The 23,017-nt window shown below is 31.5% G+C and overlaps 1 protein-coding gene across 2 annotated transcripts in view; it reads left to right on the forward strand.

Moving 5' to 3' along the window:
* The window catches only part of Tj (traffic jam), a 45,207-nt gene that overhangs the window by 15,235 nt on the left and 6,955 nt on the right, over positions 1-23,017 (forward strand). For both annotated transcript variants that reach the window (XM_071718501.1, XM_071718500.1), the window contains one exon: positions 5,605-6,116. In XM_071718501.1, coding sequence (XP_071574602.1) covers positions 5,605-6,039 — 435 coding nt within the window. In that variant the 3' untranslated portion in view covers positions 6,040-6,116. The remainder of the gene's footprint in view (positions 1-5,604; positions 6,117-23,017) is intronic.

Here is a 23,017-nt window from a genome sequence, read left to right on the forward strand (position 1 = left end):
TGATCTAACGCAGTAAGTGATACACATTAAATCTTTAATTTAACATATTAACTCTATGATATCTTGTACCTTGTACTACGCTGCCGTTTTTTGTACGTTAGGGGTTTAGCAGCTAATAATTCCACTGCTGTCCTCTAAGTAAGTTGTAACATTTAATAGGCTAGATATCGTGGTGTTTCATATTGCCCTACTATCTTACAATACCCGTACTTCCTCTATATTGATAAGAAATACGTAATAGTAATAAGATTCAAAAATTTTCGGCTTAATTTTACACTCGCAAATATTAATTAATAATACCGCTTAACCATTTAGATAAGAGACTTGAGACTCTATTATAGTTTATATATATATATATATATATATAAATATGGTACTAGGTATAAATATTATAAGAAATTTATATTATCAGAGTCGTATTTTTAAATAATTTCCATGCGAAGGTAATGCCGCACATCAAGTCAAATATTTCATAGTTTAGTTCTAGAGATTTCAAATCTTATTGCGCAAATAATATTTCATATATTTATCGTAGTATTTATCATAGTATTTATCATAGTATTTATCATAGTATTTTTCATAATATTTATCATAGTATTAAAATTTGAACAGTTTTTTCTAAAATTAACGTTGACTTTAATGAGTCAATGCATGTTTATCAGAGATAAAACTTTTTAAATATGTTGGGATATACGAGGGTCGGTACGAAAGTAAAGCCTCCTAATTATTTTCTTACGAATCTGGCGTCATAGAAAATTTTGCGTTTTACTGAGTTGTTACTTGAAGTTTCTAGTTGCACTATGTTGAGTGATGTTGTGATCATTTACGTGAGTGTGTCACACGAGCAGTTCGAACTAATGTGTGTTTCAGATATGCTAACAGACAAGGGCGGTGGTTGAATTTCTCAGCGTGAAAGAAGTGAGTTTCAATTGCTGCGTTCAACGGAGAAAGCAGCTCAATGAGCGTTCAATGATTCTTTATTACAATTGGTTTCTGCACTTGGATCCAGGGAAGAACTAAAGACAAGGTCCAATCATTTAAAAAAATTACTGATCGCTCTCTGAGTTGCTTTTCTTGTTGAACACAGCCAATTCGCGTCTCAGAAATGTTTATGATAACACCATTTCTAAAATGCAAATGAATTTCAATAGGACTCACTTCTTCCACGGTAAGAAATTCAATCACTGCCCTTGTCTGTTATGCGTATCTAAAACACACACCAATTTGAACTGTTCGTGTGACACACTAATGTAACTGATCATAACACCACTCAACAATTAGAGACTTCAAGTAACAACTTGATCAAACGCAAAATTTTCTATGGCGCCAGAGTAAAAAAAAAATTTAGAAGCATTACTTTCGTATCGACCCGTGTATGTTCCACTGAATGTCAAGAGATTATAAGAAAAAAACTCTTTAATCTTTAGTCTTATAAAAGTTTATAAGGTAAGTTAACCTTATAAAGTTTTATATGTAGATAAAGGTTAAAATTCGCAAAATTGCTAAAGAGGATTGAAGATGTCTTAAAAGCGAAATAATTTTTGAAAAACCTTGATATTTTGTTAGGAAATACTATATAAAACTTTCTCGTAAAACTTTTTCTATATATGACTTACGCCATTTACGATTTACGATATTTATTCAAATTAAATAAGAGCTTTAATGCAGGGAAACGCAACTACATTTTTTGGCGGGCCAAAGAAATTTGAGTTATTAAAGTTATACCGCGGGCCGCAGCAGCTAAATTTAGAACTTATATGTTTTGCCTTTTTTGCATTACCCAGGAATCACTACGTGGAGGTAAGGCAAAGTCGAATCCTGTTTAATTTTTTGCTTTTTCTTTTTTGTTTTCTTTTTATATATGTTTTTTATTAATATTGCCGAGATCAAGATTCTGATAACTTCGCGACAAGAGCAATTGATGAGAAGTTGTGTGCGTACTCGAAACCTCGAGACCCCAGTCGCAATATCGCAATACTGATAAATGTGAAAAACAATTCGGCGCTATGCGCTAATAATTTAGTTTATTTTTCATTTTTTTTGCGGGTCAAGCTTGGACGTCGCGGATTCGGCCGCTAGTTGCGTATCCCTGCTTTAATGGATTGAAACAACGTGCGAGAAAATATTTACAAAAATATTATACATATACATGAGCCAGATGTAAAGAAAGTTAAATTTTCTTACTCTTGTTTCTTAAAAAAAAATTTAAGTTTTAAACGAATTATAATAATTTGTCATATAATTATTTAAGTTATATAATAGAGGAAAGTCCCCTATATTATGAGATACCACATCTATTTTGTGTGATTGCCCGGAGTCTATGGACAGAATTGAAAAATGTAGTAGGTCATTTTGAAGGGAATTTAATAAGCTTTAAGATGCTAAAATGTAGAATTTAATTTAAATATTAATTTTTCTGAAAATTAGAAAAATGTAAAAAATGAGCTTTATGCAAAATCGAAAAAGTATGCTCCTAATATGAGATACCTCAAGAAATCGATAATAAAGTACAAAATACATTAGTATTGCAATTAGAAAACTTTATTTAATGTTTTTGAAATACAAATGTAATGGAGAAACACATTTGCAATAATCGCAAACCCACTTATACCCAATATTTCCAGCGCAGCCAGTGTGCGCTCAAAATGAGCATGCGATCACCGTCAGCACACTCTTATATAATTTCGTATAAACCTTCCCTTAACTTTAACATAGTATTTTTCCTCTTTTTATTACTGTACAATAACCTTCATACTCCAGCAACGATTGTCACTCGAGCATAGGCTATTTCATATTAGGAGTACCCTGAATATCTCATATTACCGCGGACGCCTTGCGGTTTTGCGATCACCAAATCTAACCTCCACAATTAAGTAACTCAACATATCCCGTATTTTCCTATTAATACAATCTTACTCTATCGCTGTATGCAGAACTCATTGCCAAATATCTATTTATTATATAATAAACAAGGTTCAAAGACTCACCTTCATGGAACTTGACAACATCCAAATTCACAATTTCGATGTCCGCAACGAGTGCATATAGGTTTTACTCTAAGGGCAATAAGTTCATGGTGGAACCAACAGATAGAACCTACTAATTTAGCAGAAACCTTGCTGTCGCATATTAGGAGCCTATCTCATAATAGGGGACTTTTCTATAATATAATTATAATAATTGAAGTTATATAATATAAAAAATGAATTGAAGTTATAATATAAAATATCTTATTTTAAGAAAGGTAAAAAAAGCGTCAACTGTCCGCGTGCGTCAAAATAGCTATTGTGCAAAATGTGCATAAATTTATACACATCATAAAATTTAATTCTTTTATCATACTTAATAGAATAATAAAATATTTAATGCAAGAGAACTTGGTGTTGAGAATGAAATATTATGTTTATCATGACATTTAATTCTTTCATTATTGTGCTTATTTAAAGAATATCAAAAAAACTTGGCGGTGTTGAACAAATATCCATGCATGCAAATGTTTTATGTGACGTGACTGTGTGAAGTTTGTGTAAATAAAGAGCGAATTTGATTTAAAATGTGAATAGTTATATGTGGGAACTAGATTTGAAACATTTGCATGCATTTATTTAATAGCGCCAAGTAAGGTTGTGTGTTGTGTTGGGCTATGTTGGAACGTGTCGGGATATATTGAAATGTTGCGTGGGTAGGAGGGGAGTGAGGGGTGATTAGGTGAATGGCGTGGGTGAGGATAAGTAAGGATGTGAAGGGTGTGTGTGAGTGTATGTGAATATTGAAATGTCGATTTACAAGGGGACACCGGGACGACGACGATGACATTGACGACATTTCTTAAAAATCCAACTTACTCATTTTTAACACTGTAGAGACACTTTCGATCTCACTGCCTGTGTCGCGGGCGCTTACCCTTGGCGCGAGACTCTGCCGTGTCTCTTGATAAGGTTATAATAATCAAAAATTTAATTTATATTCATGTAAACTTTTCACCGATAATAATGATTTGAGAATTATATTAAAATAGATAGAAATTAAAAATGATCAAAATGAAACACATGCGTGGTTAAAAATAATATAAGATAAGATGAAGATTATAACAAAAGTTTGCTTCTTATGTATATATTTGTTATCTCGTTTTAGTCTTTAAACTCATTTTATAAATCTTGAAGTAAAAAATAATACAAAAATTCAGTGATTTAGTTAATAAAAAAAGCATGAAGCATATACGAAGATTCGTATTACGAAGTTCTATTTTAATTATTAATTGTTCTAACATAAGTAATAATAATGTAGAAATAAATTTAATTCTAAATCTTAATTCGCAAAACTGGATTTCACAGTTTTATGATACTTTTTGATTTTATTTGATATTATCCATAATCTAAGACAATGGTTGGATCAGGTGATATTTTTGGCGTTTACATCTTAAGTAGCTGATCGTATAACTATGATAATTGTGAGATGCGAGGCACTCTGTCTTAGGAGCGGTTATTTCATAAATATGATTGTATCTTTTGAGTGCTGCTAAGTCGTTGGAAGTTTTTTCTTTTTAAGCAGTTGTTTTTTTAATAATTAAAAAATTAAATATTTTATCATTAGTTATATCTTTTATAACAATTTTTATAACGCTTTATTTAAAGTTCTCAATTCGTCATTTGTAATTGAATTTATATTATTGTATTAAATTTTATATTAAATTATTGAATATTGTGAATTTTGTATTAAATAAAAAATTGGATCGAAAATTGTAACTAAATTTTACTACTAATTTAAATATGTAAAAAACAATATTAAAAAAGATAATAAAATAAAAGGTCTCTATAGTTCGAATAGTAAATTTAAAATAAATATAATGTAATTAAATAGTTAATTTAAAACTAAGAACATATTTAAGATATTGGTGCGGTGAACATTGCAGATTTCTGATATAAATTTTAAAAACCATTATTATTGAAATAAGAAATATAAAGAGAAAAATATTACACTTGTTAATGTCGTATAATATAGAGCAGAACAAGTATTTCAAAGCGTTTGATCTAATTTTAATAGCAAATATAACAGAAATAGAGTAATAACGCACTACTATATCATCAATCATTTTCTAATGATCATGTGAGACTTGTTAATATATTAATGAGACGGATTATCCATATCCATCCAAGATAGTAAAAAACGAGATAATTTGCGTTACCTATCTGGCATAAATGAAGATTGTTGTAAAATCAGAAATTTCTGACAAAATTTAAAATTAATAGGAATTAATTTATGGAGAAAGAGCGCAAAGAAGTAAAATGCTATTTATAAAAAATAATTTTATGGTCTAAACAAATAACTTCCTTATTCTTAATATCACCCTTCAGTCCCTTATTACAATAGAATATACATAAAATGAAAATCATTATGCTATTGACATAATATGTAGATATATACGTGATAACTTGTATATTTTATTGTTTTTTTTTTACTTTATGTACACATAATTACATAGCAAATGTTAAGTAGCGCAGGAAAAAATATCAAGGATATAAATAGAAAAATTAAGAATATGAAACTAAGAACATGAAGGTGTTAAAAACTGTATTTTGATCAAATTTATGATTGTGTGCGAAGGTTGTACGGCTGAAGCAAAAACGTCGAACGCTAAAGAATCGCGGTTATGCTCAGAACTGTCGCAGCAAGCGGCTACAGCAACGGCAGGACCTCGAGAGCACTAATCGGAACTTGCAGAACGAGCTCCAGCGCACGAAAATCGAGCTGACGCGGACTCAACAGGAACGCGACCTTTACAAGCAAAGATACGATATGTTGAGAACGCGACAGAGTCATCATCACAATCACAATCATAGCCATCATCAACAGCAGATGACGCAGCAACAGCAACAACAGCAGCAGCAGCAGCAGCAGCAGCAGCAGCAGCAGCAGCAGCAGCAGCAGCAGCAGCAGCAGCAGCAGCAGCAGCAACATCAAACCCAAAGTCAGCAACCGCATCCACAGCAACAGCAGCAACATCAACCAGCACCAGCCAGTCCCGAAGTCTATCTGTGACATCGACAGCGCCGAGGAGGCGCTTGTTGGACTTGAAGAGTCATTCGTTGCACACACATCGATGGATTCTTCCGCTGGTGAGTAATGACAAATCAGTGGTATTATAAATATATGGACTGTACACCATATCTAATGCACAGTGTAATACTTGCTTACGATTTAGGAAGATAGAAATATTTTACACTTAACCCTTTGCGGCACAGCGGGATAGAATCTATCCCACCTAGATTACCACCATTTTTTCCGTTTTAAAGCCAGTTTTTAATCGATTTTTTCGGGTTTTTTTGTAATTTCAATATCGTAACATGTCAGAGAATCTAAAATTACACGCAATTGGTGAATATTGTCACCGAATTTGTTGATATCAATAAACAAATGCTAAAAAATATCACTTTTTAAGCGAAAAATTCATTATTAAGAAAAGTATTTACCGAATTCATGTATAATATCATACATAGGGGTTTTCGGGGTCGCTGATCACGAATATGACCTCAGATTTTCAAAATTCAAAATGGCGGATCCAATATGGCGGACCGAATTCGTAAAAAGTTTCTTGCTCAAGCTGAAATTTGTCACTCGGGGGTTTTCGGGGTCGCTGATCACGAATATGACCTCAGATTTTCAAAATTTAAAATGGCGGATCCAATATGGCGGACCGAATTCGTAAAAAGTTTCTTGCTCAAACTGAAATTTGTCACTCGGGGGTTTTCGGGGTCGCTGATCACGAATATGACCTCAGATTTTCAAAATTTAAAATGGCGGATCCAATATGGTGGACCGAATTCGTAAAAATTTTTACCATAACCACCATTATTTTATGACATTGATCCACCATATTGGATCCGCCATTTTGAATTTTGAAAATCTGAGGTCATATTCGTGATCAGCGACCCCGAAAACCCCCGAATGACAAATTTCAGCTTGAGCAAGAAACTTTTTACGAATTCGGTCCGCCATATTGGATCCGCCATTTTGAATTTTGAAAATCTGAGGTCATATTCGTGATCAGCGACCCCGAAAACCCCCGAGTGACAAATTTCAACTTGAGCAAGAGACTTTTTACGAATTCGGTCCGCCATATTGGATCCGCCATTTTGAATTTTGAAAATCTGAGGTCATATTCGTGATCAGCGACCCCAAAAACCCCCGAGTAACAAATTTCAGCTGTTTTCCGTGTAAAGAAAAATGTATGCTTCAAAGGGTTAATTGTATATACATTTTATTCATATTTATGATTATTATCTTTAAATATTGTAAATCAAGCGACGCAGTAGCATCACGACGCCAAGTAGGTGCATAAAAAGAGTGAACTGACCACGTGACAATTATTGCATAAATATTGAGGCGCTAACAATAAACTTATCGAGTATACATTATCGATGGTATTTTCTTTTTTTGTATTGTTGTCTTGAAGGTGGCACGAGCATACAATCAATTTGTTGTTTTAATATATATTATTTTATTATGCCATACTGCAAAAGAGATAAATTAAAAATTAGCAGAATTTTAGTAATTGTTAAGAAATGTTAAATACAATGTAGGTAAAAATATTTTATATATAAAAAATATTGCTATGCAGAAATAGATTAAAAGAGAGATAAATTAAGAAGATATAATTCTATATAAAGAAGTTTTAAATGTGGGAAACATATTATTTCTTCAAAATTTGTTTTCAAAAAGGTTATACTAAATAAAGAATTATATATATTATGTATGAGAAGTCAGGGCAGTAAGGGTCAGACGCAGATCCTTGCGCGTAAATTCAATAGTCTGATTTATTAATCCTCTTTGTACATTAATCCGAACAATATCCGAACGTTTCGGCTCCGATTCGAGGTTATGTGTTGTGTCGACGAGAACGTTTAGTCTCCTCGCATATTATCCATGTTATATATGACGTCTTATTCCACGTTTTTCGGACCGCTTGATATGGATCAAATGGTCCAGGGTTCTGACATTTTAATCAGTTAACTCGCCTTTTGGCGCGAAAAACGTGCGACAAACTTTCGGTACTGTTGAAGAAGATGGCTCGAATCGGAGCCGAAACGTCCGGATATTGTTCGGATTAATGTACGAAGAGGATTAATAAATCAGACTATTGAATTTACGCGCAAGGATCTGCGTCTGACCCTTACTGCCCTGACTTCTCATACATTTGAATCTCGAGGATCCTTATATTAATTTATTTATATATATTATATTATATATATTACTTTATTTTAATTGAAATATATATATAATTTGTGAAAGAGAGTGAGTGAATATGAAATGACAATAATGGTAATTCATATTTCGAAAACTCATATATTGTGTGTATAGGTATATGTATGGGTTTTTAAAATATGGATTTACAGTTGTCATTTCATTCACTCACTTTCTCAGACTCACAATCTTCAATTTTTTTTCAATTAATCTTTTTTAAGCCGAGGTATACAGGGTGTATCTGAAATGATGCACTAAACTTTAGGAGCGTATTCTAGAGGTCAAAATAAGACTTTTTTTTCCTATGAACATGGGTCCGCAAATAAACCTCCCTCCGAGCTAAAGGCCTCTAAAGTTTGGGGAAAAAATTAAAAATTGGCTGTATTTAAGAAAAAAAATGGCAGAAGGTTGAAATTTGGTATAGACCAGAATTATATGAAGTAAAGTAAGCCACTAAAATGAAAAAATAAAAACGTATATCATGAAAACATTAATTTGCCAAGCTGGCATTTTAGAATTTTAGCTCGGAGGGGGTTCATTTGCGGACGCATGTTTATAGGAAAAAAGTCTTATTTTGACCTCTAGAATACGCTCCTAAAGTTTAGTGCATTATTTCAGATACACTTTGTATATGAGATAAAAGTCGAGATCGAACCCGGACCCACCAACTATACGAGTCAATTACTCTCACGGAGCTATATTTCACCCTTAAACATGAATTATATAGGGTGTTATACATACTTGTACGACATACTGTACAAAAGGAGCATTTTTCTGATATAAAATGAAGTAGAAGATGTTCTATAAATATTGGTCCAATTCGAAATAATTATTTATTTACAAGTGTTTAAAGTTTATAAATAATTTAAAGTTGATAAAAAATAGCACAATTTTTTAAACCATTTTTTATTAAAAATGGAAAATAAGAGAAAACAAAAAGATCATATATTGTTCAAATTGACGTTTTTCGGCATTAATACACAGTATACAATGTGATAAAAAATGGATATTGGGCAGCCGCACAAAGAATATTATGATTGTTCCTTACTTATTTATATACGTCATTAATATGCTGTATTACTTCAGCTCCAGTATTTTAACTTTTTGTATATTACATTTTTTATATAATCTTACATATAAAAAGGATAAGTAAAATCCAGTGACCTTGGCTGTAAAGCAAGATGAATATAACCGTTTGTATAATCGTTTATAATCGTTTTGAATTTGAATCCATGTTTATAGAACATTCTACTCTAATTTACATCAAAAATATGTTTGTACAGTCTGTCATATGTAACACTCTGTATATATTATAAAACTAAATTCTTTATTTTGTTTAAAATTTAATTTTTTAACTTCTATTAAGGTTTTTTATTTTGCTTCCTCATAAAGGAAGCTTTGTGATGGTGGAAAATTTTTTTCAAGATTTTGATGGAAATAGGTTTAGAATGTTCCAAAATGTCGAGAAATCACATTAGTAGAAAAAGTCCGGAAGTATGTATGTGTGTACGGATTTTTGTACATGCATCTACTTCTACAATTTTTTAGATATCGGGCTGAAATTTTGCACACAAATAGAGTATCATAGAAAGTATGTTCTCCTCTAATTTTCTTAAAATCCATCAAACGGTATGGATTTTAGGGGGGTTTTCATTTTTCAGAAAAATGTGTCTTACGCTGTAACTTTCTCAATATTTGAGATATTGGTCTATTTTTAATTCTATTATATTCTTCAATCCTTTCTACCCCTATTTCATATATAATTTTTTAAGATTTGGTTAATCAGTTCTTGAGTTACAGACGTTTGAAATTTTGGAGAATCCGTACATACATAGAAGCCTTATAAAGTTTGGTCTAATCAACCAAATTTTAAAGAATTATATATGAAATAGGGATAGAAAAGACTGAAGAATATAACAGAATTAGAAAAAGTTGCCAATAATTAATACTAAATTGTCCGAAAACCTCAATTTTTAAAAAGTCTCAAGCGGTTGAGACTTGAGGTATAGTCTTTAAGGGTTAAAGTTGACTTGAGTGCCACAATGCAACGATACAGAATTAGAAAAAATATCCGCAAATAATAGAGATTATTTTATAAAAAATATTAATTATTTAATTGATTTTTGTAATAGTATAACAGATATTAGTAATAGCATAACAGATATTAATCGTAATAAAGCTTATCAGAATAAAAAAAAGTGTGCAAGTATAAACTTGCACATTGCTTCCTCATAGTTTTTAACCAACTTAAAAAAAAGGAGGTTCTCTATTCGGCGTGTATGTATGTATGTCCACGATTTTCTTTAAAACTACTGGACGGATTTGAATGCGGTTTTAATTTGGCGCCGGCTTCAAAAAATTGAAAGAAATTCTTAAAAATATTATTTCATACTTTTTAGAGCTTCTTTTATTTTTTTATATTTTTTTCATACTTTTTAAAGCTTTTTTTGAAGTCGGTTCTATTAACCCTTAAATGCCACACCTCTCAAGAATCTCATAAATGACACATGGGGTCTAAAAGACCCCAGCATGAAAAATGTCTCCTTACTTATTGATTTTTTGATATTTAGTTATGAAAATTATTTTCAAAGTTGTTCAAGGCTTAGAAAAGAGAATAAAATGCTTATATTGTTAAAATTTCAATTTTAACATAGTATAAAAAATTAAGATCGCCAACAGTTAAAATGTTGGCTCCAAAATCAAAAAAATAAAAAATAATAAATAAATAAATATGAGCTCCATATTTGGCGGGAACATTTGAAAATATATCATTCTAAAGGGTCTGGGGTCCGCTGGACCCCGGGTGGCATTTAAGGGTTAAAAAAAAAATTTTTATTAAGTGTGCAAATTATAAATTTTATAATTTAAGCATAAGCAATATTTTATTTCGATCATAAAGCTTAATTCCTCTTCCGAGGAAGCCTGTTTTTTAATGCAATTATTAGTAGATATTTATTAATTTGGCTTCCTCATAGAGGAAGCTTTATGAGCGAAATAAAATGTTGCTTAAGCAACGTGCAAATTTATAATTTGCATACTTAAAAATTGTGAGGAAATAATGTTCAAATTTATAATTTGCACACTTAAAAACTATGAGGAAGCAATGTGCAAGTTTTTTTTCTTAGCTACAGGATATCTGAATTAATTAATACAGATCTGTGAATGAGCGTGCATTCGCACGATTCAATGACGAGCGTAAGAGCGCGGGAAGGAAGAAACAAGTCAGCGTTACGCGATGATAGCGGTTGCAATGTGCGTGGCGAGGTATTGAGAGGAGCGTGCACCTAGCAAACGCGAATAATACGCGTAACGTTAGACTGTCTTTTGTTGAATAACGTGGATGCACGCTCATTCGCAGATCTTTATTAATTAATTTCTTATTGATTATTGCGAAATTCGCAAAATGGTAGAGAACTTTTCTATTCAATATAACCCGTTCTATTTACTCACGAGCGTTCTATTACATCTATTATCAGATACTTCATATTATACAAGTAATTTATATTTATTCGTATTTCGATGTTTTTATGATGAAAAGATTGAAGAAAAGATGATAAAAAAGAAGTGGAAGGGAAATATATGAAAGATTGATCCCAAACATCCCTATGTTTAGATAAATTATTTTTCAAAATTATATATTTTTTTCTCTAAATTATAAATTCTCATATTTTGAGAATTGAAGTTTAATGTTTAGCCGACAATGGAACTCATTACGGGGTTGAAAGACAAATTTACGTATTGGAAATGTACTACAAATTATCGGCGGAGTCTAATCGAAATCGTTATCATAGCAGCGAATAAATCTTTGGACTGCGCAAACGCTCGACTGGCTTTGCTACTTGGAAACACGAGCACGCAGCGCGCGATTTCATGAACGAACCCGTCGGTCTTTTCCGCTTCCCTCACTTTATTTGCAACGCCATTTCTGCTGACATTGCTGCTCGGCGATGAAACCATCGGGATGGAACGTCGGTAAACAATACGTTCACCTCTTTCCCGGTCTCGAAACCCGCAGCCTGGTTGAAAGTAAGAGAGAGAATGAAAGCCGGGACTGCCAAGACCGCCCTTTACAAGTTCATACGGAGGATTCTAGATATCGCATATTTCTTCTGGATCGTCAGTGTATATTAACAAGGAAATGTACCTAAGGGTATACCTAAGCGTATTTTTTTTTTTTTGAAAAATTGTGTCTAGGAGGGTATCATTATTTCTGTTTAATCAATTTGTTCAACGTCGATATATCTCGAAAACGATTGTACTTAGACGGAAAATAAAGAAACCCTCTTCTCAATGGGATTACTTTCAGATGATTTTTAGTATGCGGGAACCGCATCTTCCCTCGATGAGATTTTGAAGGAAAGGTTAAATTTTTCAAATAAAAACTTATTTGAAAAAAAAATGACACCACTTAATAGGATTTGAAGAGATAAATGTAACGACCTATAATTCGTCGTATCTTTATAACTCCTTATTGCTCCCTCTCTCTCCTCAAAATGTCGTAAGGGGAGAGTTCCATCATACTGAAAATCGATTCAAAGCAATTCCATTGAAGGGATTCTTCTTATTTTTTGTCTGAGTCTGATTATTTTTGTGGTATTGACATGTGGACTGATTGGTCAAAAAGATACATCTCTTCTCTTCCTACGGAAGCGACTTTCAAAAATTCTCTGTGGCTGAAATAAAAAATAAAGTCACAAAATCATAGATCGTTGAATTCGTTCCGTCAATTGTCAACAATATTGTTAATAATATTGTTAATTTCAAATCTGCAATTTTTGCAAAAAGAAAGAATAGAAATATCATCTTTTGAGACAATAATTCAGGGCAAAATCTTTTAATGCATAAAGCTTAATTAGATCCAATTAATCCAACTAAATTAATTATTTCAATAATAAGTGAAAATTTTTCAATTTAGCAATAAATGTGAAATATTTGATGTGGTATATTACTCGGTAGCGATTGTACAAACATGACTGTAATATAAATATAAATATAAATATAAATATAAATATAAATATAATACAGAGATTTATAATGAGATGTTTTTTTAAATTATATATACAGAATGTCTATAAAGTTTGTCCATCCTCTATATTTCGGAAACGGCTCAAAATAATGAAAAACCGCAAAATACGTGTTCGATCATTTCGAGGGGCTACGAGGAAGAGTCAACCTCCCCAACCCCTTATGAGTAGCTCCTCGAAATGATCGAACACTTATTTCGCGGTTTTTCATAATTTTGAACCGTTTTCAAAATATAGGATGGGAACAGACTTTATAAACACCCTGTATAAGGTATAAATGAAAGTCTTGAATCTCTTGCACTTCAATAATAAAATATAACGATACTATTAATCGATACTTGCAAATATAGATTAGGCTGAAAATTTTCGGATTTTAATTATGTAGTTTTTGTCAATATACGGTTTATTACATTTTTTAAATTTTATTTTATATAAACTGAATATAGATATATTTTACAAACTTGAAAATATCTCAATGTAAACTTATATTAAAATTTGAAAATATTTTCTTTTTTTACACATGTTATACTGGATTCGCTATTTTTGTGTTTTGACATCGTTTTCGTTCAGCGGCTCCGCGAATTTTTAAAAATAATTGAACCGGACATGTTCCTTTTCTTAAGAAAAGTCAGACATGAAAGAATCAACCCACTCTGATTACACAAGAAAAATCATTAGGTAAAAAAAATATCCATACGTTTAAGTTCCTAGTAGATAGAACGTGATATTTAGAAACCTCTTTTTTGTTTTGATATTTAAATATTATCTTACCATTTTTTTAACATAAAAAATATTGTTTATAAATAGTGAATATTCAAAATTTGAGAAACCAAATCTTGTTGGATAAATTCAAGGATTGTGTAGGAAGTATATTAAATCAGATTGCAAATAAAATTGTGATTAAATTATCGTGATTATTTAAATACCAGAATTAAAATTTCCATTAATATTGTAGAAATAAATAGTGTACATTTCTCAAGATATCAGAGATATATCTTTAGTTGGATATAGTCTTCCTATATAACGAGCAAAGGATAAATATGAAGATAAGAAAATAATTGAGGAGAGTATAAGATTGATTTATTTTTTTACGTTCGCAAGAATATAGTGATATTGAAACAAATTTTGCCATACAAAAGCTCCATGAGCTTTCAACGTCAACGATTGTCAGACACGGATGAGGATAAAGTTCTAATGAGGATTTAATAGACTTGTCCACAAGGGTCGTTTGACAATGGCTTGTTCTCGACCCTCGTAGAATCCCCGTGGCAGACGTCGCATGTCAAGTTGACAGATTGACTGCTCGTTCGTTTCAACAGATTCGTTTGGCTCTCTCGTTATGATAGCTTTCGGCTTAATTAAATCTAGGTTTATAAAAACTTACTACTTTTCGAAAATACTTGTATTTTAAAATTTCTTATATTATGGAATTTAATTTCAAATGTGTAAATTAACTTAAGCGATGACAGTATTTTTACATAAAAATTTTGTTTTTTCTATTGTGCATATATTTACCTGTAATTTCAAAGTAAACTTTATCGCAATCAGTGAGACCTTATTTGTATTGTTTTTGTTATAAAAGATACAATAGTTAAGAATAATTATTGAAAAGTTAATATCTTATAAGAGATGTTTTTTATTTTATTCTATATATTTTTAAGATAAATGATCAAAGATGACTGTGTTAAACAATTGTAATCACATTATTACGACTAAATTTAAGTTACTGCCTACTTATATTATTATTATAAATGTGCTCATACATATGTAGGAACATCATCCGATATTTTTATCATCGTCGAAAGAAGGGGAGAAGAGGGAAGCGAAGGAAGGAGAGAAAGGATTGTTTGAACATTCGAGTTTCGCGTTTTATAACTGTCATACGTTATGACAAATAGTCGGTCGGCCCATAGACCGGGGCGATAGGCAAGATAGTCAATGCCGTAGCGAGCTATGTGTCGAAGTGTCGAAACAGGTGGGCTGACGAGGGGAGGAACCTCGAGGACGAACCGGAAGTGAGCTTTATTGTCAAGTCACGCTGGCATCGTGGCCTATCTCTATCTTCTACAATAACCCCTCTGCTTCAGAAGTTGCCTTCTTTTCCCTTGTAGATGATCTACTCACATTCACTTGCTTGCAAGTACACATTTGAATTTGTAGTCATAAATAAAGAAATGACTGTATGAGGGAAATGTCGCATTTCTCCAAAAATATAATTTAATGGTAACTTATTTATTATTAAATTTATTATTAAATTAATTTAAATGTAATAAGTAAATAAAAAGAAACATTAATACGCAAAAAATTGAAGTACTTGATAAAAATATTTATAAAATATGATGTTTATTATCTATATAAAATTAATATTTGTTATAAAGAGAGAAAATTAATATTTTCTCAGAAATCTATACATTTTTTATGTCAAAATATATAATGTAATTTATGTCTGTCTTTATATGTTGAAATAACATAGATTATGTATTGTGACAAATATTTGCATATTAGAAAAAGTATAAGAGTACAACATGATGCTGTTAATTACACTGTTGGAAAATTTGTGTTAAATATAACATAAATTACATGTCCCAAACAGTCCACTCAAATTTTTGTGTTAATTTAACATAATATGGATGTGTTAAATAGTAACACCGATACTATGTTAAAATATTTCAACAGAAAGGAAATGTAATTCTGATCGTAATTTGAGGTTAATTATGTGTACAATTAACATAACTTTTATGTTGAAGTTAAAATTGTAAGATAAAATCAACACTCTTTTTCTGTAAATTTTAACACATTTAATAAATACGTTCAAATTACTTTAACATATTTTTAAAATTATTTTAATAATTTTACATTTTTAATTTGTAAAGTTCAATTAACATAGTAGGCATATGTTAAATCTACCCAGATAGCACAGCTGATCTTTATGAATTCATAAAGATCAGATTCAGATCTTTTTGAATTCATAAAGATCAGCTGTGCTATCTGGGTACACATGTATGTGTTGATTATTTTACACAAAAATTTTAACAAGGACCTTTTTTAACAAAACTATAAAAATTTTCCAACAGTGTACACAGGCTGACGAATTTCGACTTTTTTTATCCTCAGATCTCAAATAGTTGTTCCGAAGCATTTTGGCGTGCTGAAACCGAATCCGTTGCTCGAATTACTCTATCACGTCAGGTTTCGGAGATATTTGTACCTAAAAGTGCCAAAAATGCCATTTTTCGGCTTTTTTAGGTTGAAATAACTATAAAACGATACGTGTTAGACTCATTTTCTCGACGCATTCTGCAGGAAAAATACACACGCGCGCGCGCACACACACATACGCATGACCGTACCAATTGCAATAGACAGACAGACAGACAGACAGACAGATAGATAGACAGAGAGATAGCAGAATTGTCAAAATTGGAATTTATAGCCAAGATTTATTTACATTTTTAATCTATCAAAATCAAATCATGAAAAGTTGTGCTTATTGTTTAAATTTTTAAATAAAATGTATAAATCGACAATTTATTTAATCTTGTATATAAACTTGTTTCTTTAATGTCGTTTAAACATTTGCTTATATACAGGGTGATTACTAAATATTTTCACATCCGATAACTTTGTAATCATTGTTGCTACAAAAATTAATTTAAACGCAAATTGAAACATAACGAGGGCATAAGATGCACATAATTATAAATTTTTGTGTGTAAAAGTATTTTTAAAAATGCAAGATTAACTTATTTTTTCCAAATGGGAATATAATGACTCTGTAGCGAATTTATAGCGGACTTTACGCTGACAACAGTCGATTGATTGATTGAGCATGTAAATATTAGTAGGAAAGGAAAAAAATTAAAAATGTAAAATCAAGAAAATGCGTAATGGTTAGTATGCGAATTAATACTGTATTTCTGAAAAAAAAATCTCTACTTTCGGTAAATGTCTAGATTAAGGGCGACCTTACCGATTTCAATGGCCTTGACATAGGGGAGATCGGGGCTCGTTGGCACAAGGGGCAAGTTGGCATTGCGTTCCGTTTATATATTTATGGCGAAAGAAACAAAATAGAAAAGTTATCACAAAATAACTCTTTTAGATATAATATAGGTACTTTTTCTAAAGTTTTATTTAAATCAAACAAGTATTACAATAAAAAAAGGGAAAACTCTGATTCAAGAGGTGGCAAGTAAATTTTCGAGCGTTTTAAAATATCGTATTAATGTTCTTCAGTCTGAGAAGTGACGTAAATCTAAGTGACGTATTATTATTATAGTTAGAAAAAAAGTTTCTGTTACTATACGACATGTTATTTTAAGTAACAACAGTAATTTATTGTAATAATATGACTGAAATCAAACGTATGTAGGGATGTGGTATGTTGATTCATATTAAGGCACGCTTAGCTTGACTTGCTGTTGCCGCGTGCGTGAGACGTGTGTGAACATGTGATTTGCTACCTACAATGCTGATAGAAGCATATATATTTAAATTTAATATTTTTATATTGAAGGAAAGCTACATCTAAAATATTTTACAATTGTTTTTCTGCAACAGCATTTTGCTATTCGATCATTACAAAATAACTTTAAAAGATACAATCTTTATCAAAAAAAGTACATATCTGCTATCTGTTTTGCATTTATATTACGTTTTCATTAATTTAACATGGACTTTGTCGTATAGCCAACTTACCCCACTATCGGGGCAAGCTGGCTACAATGCAGCATGTTCGTATTTCACTTATTACAAAGAAACTGTACAGTATACAGGATCATTCCTGGCATGAAAATGTAGAGAAATTAGTACTGTTTAATCATGATAATTAATTGTTTAAAAAATCAAATGCCGAAATTGTAAAAACTGTGCCAACAAGCCCCGGTCTCCCCTATATTGTCAAGAACATAGTTCTGACTAACTTGCAAAAAGTTTTAGTCGTCGCTCGTTGTTTATCACAAAATTATTAACAAAAGTAAATGAGAAATATAACAGTTTGTGTCAATGCTAAGGGAAGCAATTTGCTGATATGTGTGTATAGACATGTGTATAGACAGTACACACATATCAGCAAATTACTTTCCTTAGCATTGACACAAACTATTATATTTTTTAAACTATTTTGTTTATAATTTTTTGCAAGTTTGTCAGAGCCATGTTCTTGACAATATATGTCAAGGTCATTGAAATCGGTGAGATCACTCTTAATCTAGGCATTTACCCTATCTTTATAAAGTGTGTTCAAAATAATGTCAATTTTCATCATAACACAACTGAATCTTACGAAAGTCCTTTCTACCTACCTACGGCAAATGTTACACCAATTATTAGACACCCTATATATATATTCTAGTAATTACCATGCATATATGGAGGGGTAAAAGTCATAGTGGCGTAAGTCAAATTTTTTTAAATTTTTTCTCGCGTGCATAGATGCAATTTATACAATAGGGGTATTCAAATAAGTTAAAGTTTAACGGTTTGACAGGTTATGTCGGGTTAAAGTCGAGTAAAAAGTTAATTAATTAACTTTGGGCGCGCTACTCTCTAAGGTTAAGCAAAATACACAAGTGACTCATTAACCTATCACATTAATCTTTGGGTTAAAAGTTTAAAAATTAACTTTTTACCCGACTTTAACCCGATATAACCTGTCAAACCGTTAAACTCTAACTTATTTGAATACCCCTAATATATAAATTGCATTTATGCACACGAAAAAATATTTTTAAAAATTTGACTTACACCACTGTGGTTTTTACCCCTCCATATATTCTAATAATTATACCGTCACCTCTCGTGGGAAGCGGGTTAAACTCAATAGAAAAGTTCTTTACTGTTTTGTAAGTTTCTCAATAATTACACTGATTCGAGGATCTGTATTAATTAATTTCTCATTAATTAATGAGAAATTAATTAATAAAGATCCTTGAATCAGTGTGCGTCCGTGCAATTCAACAAGAAGAAGCAGCCCAGAATTTATGGTTGCTAGACGCGCGGCATCAGAAGCGCTTTGTAAACAAGGTTTCTTGTCTTCTAATACCTCGCAACCGTAAACACTGCCTCTTCTCGTCGCATTGTACGGACGCACACTGATTTGTGGATCTTTATTAATTAATTTCTCATTAATTATTGAGACACTTACAAAATAGTGAAGAACTTTTTTATTCAGCTTAATCCGTTTTACTTACCCACGATAGATGACACGGTAATTATCGGACATCTTGTATAAGCATTTAATAGCGCTGTTTAACTGGTTATCTCAATGATAATTAATCATTACTTATATTGAAATCGATGAATTCAATTTCCCATGGTGAAAACATGAGGGAATATAAAAGTCTTATAATAAATATATAAATTTTATACTATCGATTATATCTTTTCACTATAATTAATATAAATGAGCTATTAATTTTTGCACCCTAGTAGTATCACTGAAAAATAAACTTATTGAAATTTACTGGCTTCTAATCTCCGCCCGCAAAGTACGAATCAATCGATAGCGTTCATTTCGTTCGGCAGCTTTAAGTCGGTGACGTCACGTTTACTCTCACTACGTGTAGAAGGTGGAGAAAGGAAAGATTCGGCGATGCCAGCATCTTTCACTTCTGATGACGATGTAGGTTCGCGGTGGTTGATGACGCGGCACGTAGGTCATATAGAGACATGCAACATATAGATATGCGCGCGCGCGCACACACACACACACACACCCACACACACACACATACTTATGTAATCAGGTATGTACATACGAACATATCTATATGTTCGCCGATAAATTTTGACATTCGTCAAATGAACGAATAAATGAAATCTGTAGGGACTCAAGGAAGTAAGGGGATTACGAGAAGATAGCCACCTTGACCTAGTTTTGCTTGAATTCGTCGAGAAATGGTGGCTTTTTCCAAGTAAGAGTAATTTTCTCTAAGCATTAATTTTAATCATTATTTCCGTCAATGTAATGTAAATAAATTTATAATTTAACAATCTGTTTAAAATAGAAGAGATACATATTAAATCATCAGATATTTATAAAAAAAGATTTAAAAAATTCTTATTACATAGTATTTATGCATAATATTAGAATAAACAATTTTCGAAATAAAATACATGTTGTATTAATTATTTTTTAGTATTGTATCTACATCTCTAACAACTATTTAATTGTAAGACTAATCGTAAGATTTTAAGAAAGTTTTTCAATTTATAAGTGTTATGTAAAAAATCAATGGAAATCTACAATTTAAAAACTGACAAATAACGTGTGCTACCCGTGGAAGAAGCGATACAATTATAATTTCTGGTGTAATGACCCAGAAGAAAGCCACCTTGACCTAGTCGGATAATCGGCTCATCAAAGACGATCGATACTCGCTAATCAGATCAAACTACCCTACTTCCTTTCACTGCATGTACATTTTCACGATCGACAAATTCAACGCAACTTGATTCTCAAACTCTCAACGGACTGACTATCAAAAGTCGTGCAAGTTGTAATTATAAATATACTTAAATATGCGTAAACTTATTGTTAAATCTTTGAAGCGCAGATTTCTTTTTTTTATAAAAAAGATATTGATAACTATTTTAGATAATTATTAAATAATACATAATAATATTACATTAATGACACATTAATAATATATTAATAATGTATTAATAATACCTCTTATAAAAAAGCATAAAAGAGTTCTTTCTTTTTTTTAATACAACTAATCTGAGCGCGTCAAGTTTTTGTACGTCAGTTTGGCCGCTTTATAGAGAAGATGCCACTTTCGGTTGGACTGGATCTTGGTAGTCTAATAATAATATTTTTGTATACTTTTTTCAACTCAGTAAATTGCGCGCTGATTAATTATTTGTCGGTTTTAAAACACAATTTTTTGTTGGAACAATAAATCTAAATACTTGAATTGATAGGTAGTCGATTTAACTTTTGATTATACTAATAAGCATTCTTTTTAAATCACTATAAAGAATTTATTGCAAAAAATATCACCCCAATCAAAGATCGAACGAATTAAAAAAAATTTTATTTTTTCAATGAGCAAATATTTATTAATATGATTTCTTGACTACAATAATTGAATAATAACAAATAAAGATAGGGGAGACCGGGGCCTAACCGTCGCCGGGGTTGAACCGTCAAATCAAATATCTCGGAACCTGTATATTGTGCGAACTCGCTATTAACATTGTAAACGCTGCTTATGGTACCCATGTGACCAACGGAGTTTCGGCAGGTTACCTGCCGTGTTATGATTTTTACGAGGGCAAACGTGTTTTCGGAAGGTGAAAGTTACATTTTCTGCGCGTGGAAATTTTGTAATATCTGCAATAATATTTGCTCTCCAAATCTCGAGGTACGTGATTATAAAGAGTAATGCATGCTGAACACGAATCCAGTGTAGTTTTTTCATTATCGTTGATGTCTAATATTTTGTGGGCGATCAAACCTGAACCTTGTGTTTGGGGTTAATCCGTCAGTAAGCAGTCCGGGTGCATTTCCAAGGCATTTCCGGGCATTTCCAGGCTCACTGCATATGGAATATGGATGAGACGGGAATTACAACCGTTCAGACACCGAATAGAGTCATCGGACGTCGAGGAGTGAAACAAGTCGGGCGAGTGACTTCTGCGGAAAGAGGAACCCTCGTAACTATTTTTTAATAATGTTTCGCATAAAAATTTTAAATAAATTTTTATATTTTTCTCTTAAAAAACAATTATTAAGATGTATCATATCATTTTTCAGGATTAGATGTACGTATATGTATTGAAAATGCAGTGTGACGGTTAAACCCCGGCATTTTTTAGATTTCAATTTTTCCACCGTTGTCGTTTTTGCTCTATACCGGTTAAACAAAGCGACGTAGATAAAAATTTCCTATATAAATTTTGTAGCTAAAGGTTTACTCTTTACAGTGGTATACCACATTTAACTAAAATTATTTATTTTCTTGTTAAAAATCGGCACCGAAAAAAAAACTGACGGTTAGGCCCCGGTCTCCCCTACTATTTGGCTGTCAGGCAAGTTTAAACTATCAGTATCAGTATCAGTATTTATATCCTAACAAAAATTTACACATTATTTCTCGATCTTCTTTGAACATTTCTTTATGGCATAAATATTATGTTGTATTTAGTAATACACGCTCTAACTAAAATATTGTGCGGACATAATGGCAGAGCAGAGAGTATGCAAAGTTGGTAAAGTGCAAAGTGGAATATTGTAGTAAATTAAAAACTTCTATTATAAAGTGCAATATATTTGTGATAAACAAATAAATAATTAATTAGCTAAAGACTCTCGATATTAAAATTAACAATTTAAAAGAAAAAGTGGTCTATAAGAGTCAAACACAGTTATTTGTGCGTGACTTTACTTTATGTAATATTTAATTAAAAATTTAATACAAACTATAATAATCGTCGACGATAATATGAAACAACGCAATTAAATTATAAAAATCTTTGTTTTTTTCTCAAAGTATTCCTATCAAAGCATAAAATAACAGTACTAAAATAAAATTTTATAACATTTATGTACGTCTTTCTTCATTAAAGTAACGACTTCCCTTTCCATTAAGCGATGCAATATTATACTTTTGACCGGTACTTTATATTACTATGAATTGTTTTTTATAGATCAGACTGGGAGAGTTGAGTTTAATGATATTGTTACGTCGCACTGCTCGCGAAGAGACGCATCTTGTATATATCGGCACTCGCGCACCCGAATCGGC

The sequence above is a fragment of the Temnothorax nylanderi genome, unplaced genomic scaffold, assembly GCF_030848795.1.
Source record: "Temnothorax nylanderi isolate EJ_2023f unplaced genomic scaffold, tnyl_v1.0 TNYL_tig0252_pilon, whole genome shotgun sequence".
Taxonomy (NCBI): Eukaryota; Metazoa; Arthropoda; class Insecta; order Hymenoptera; family Formicidae; genus Temnothorax; species Temnothorax nylanderi.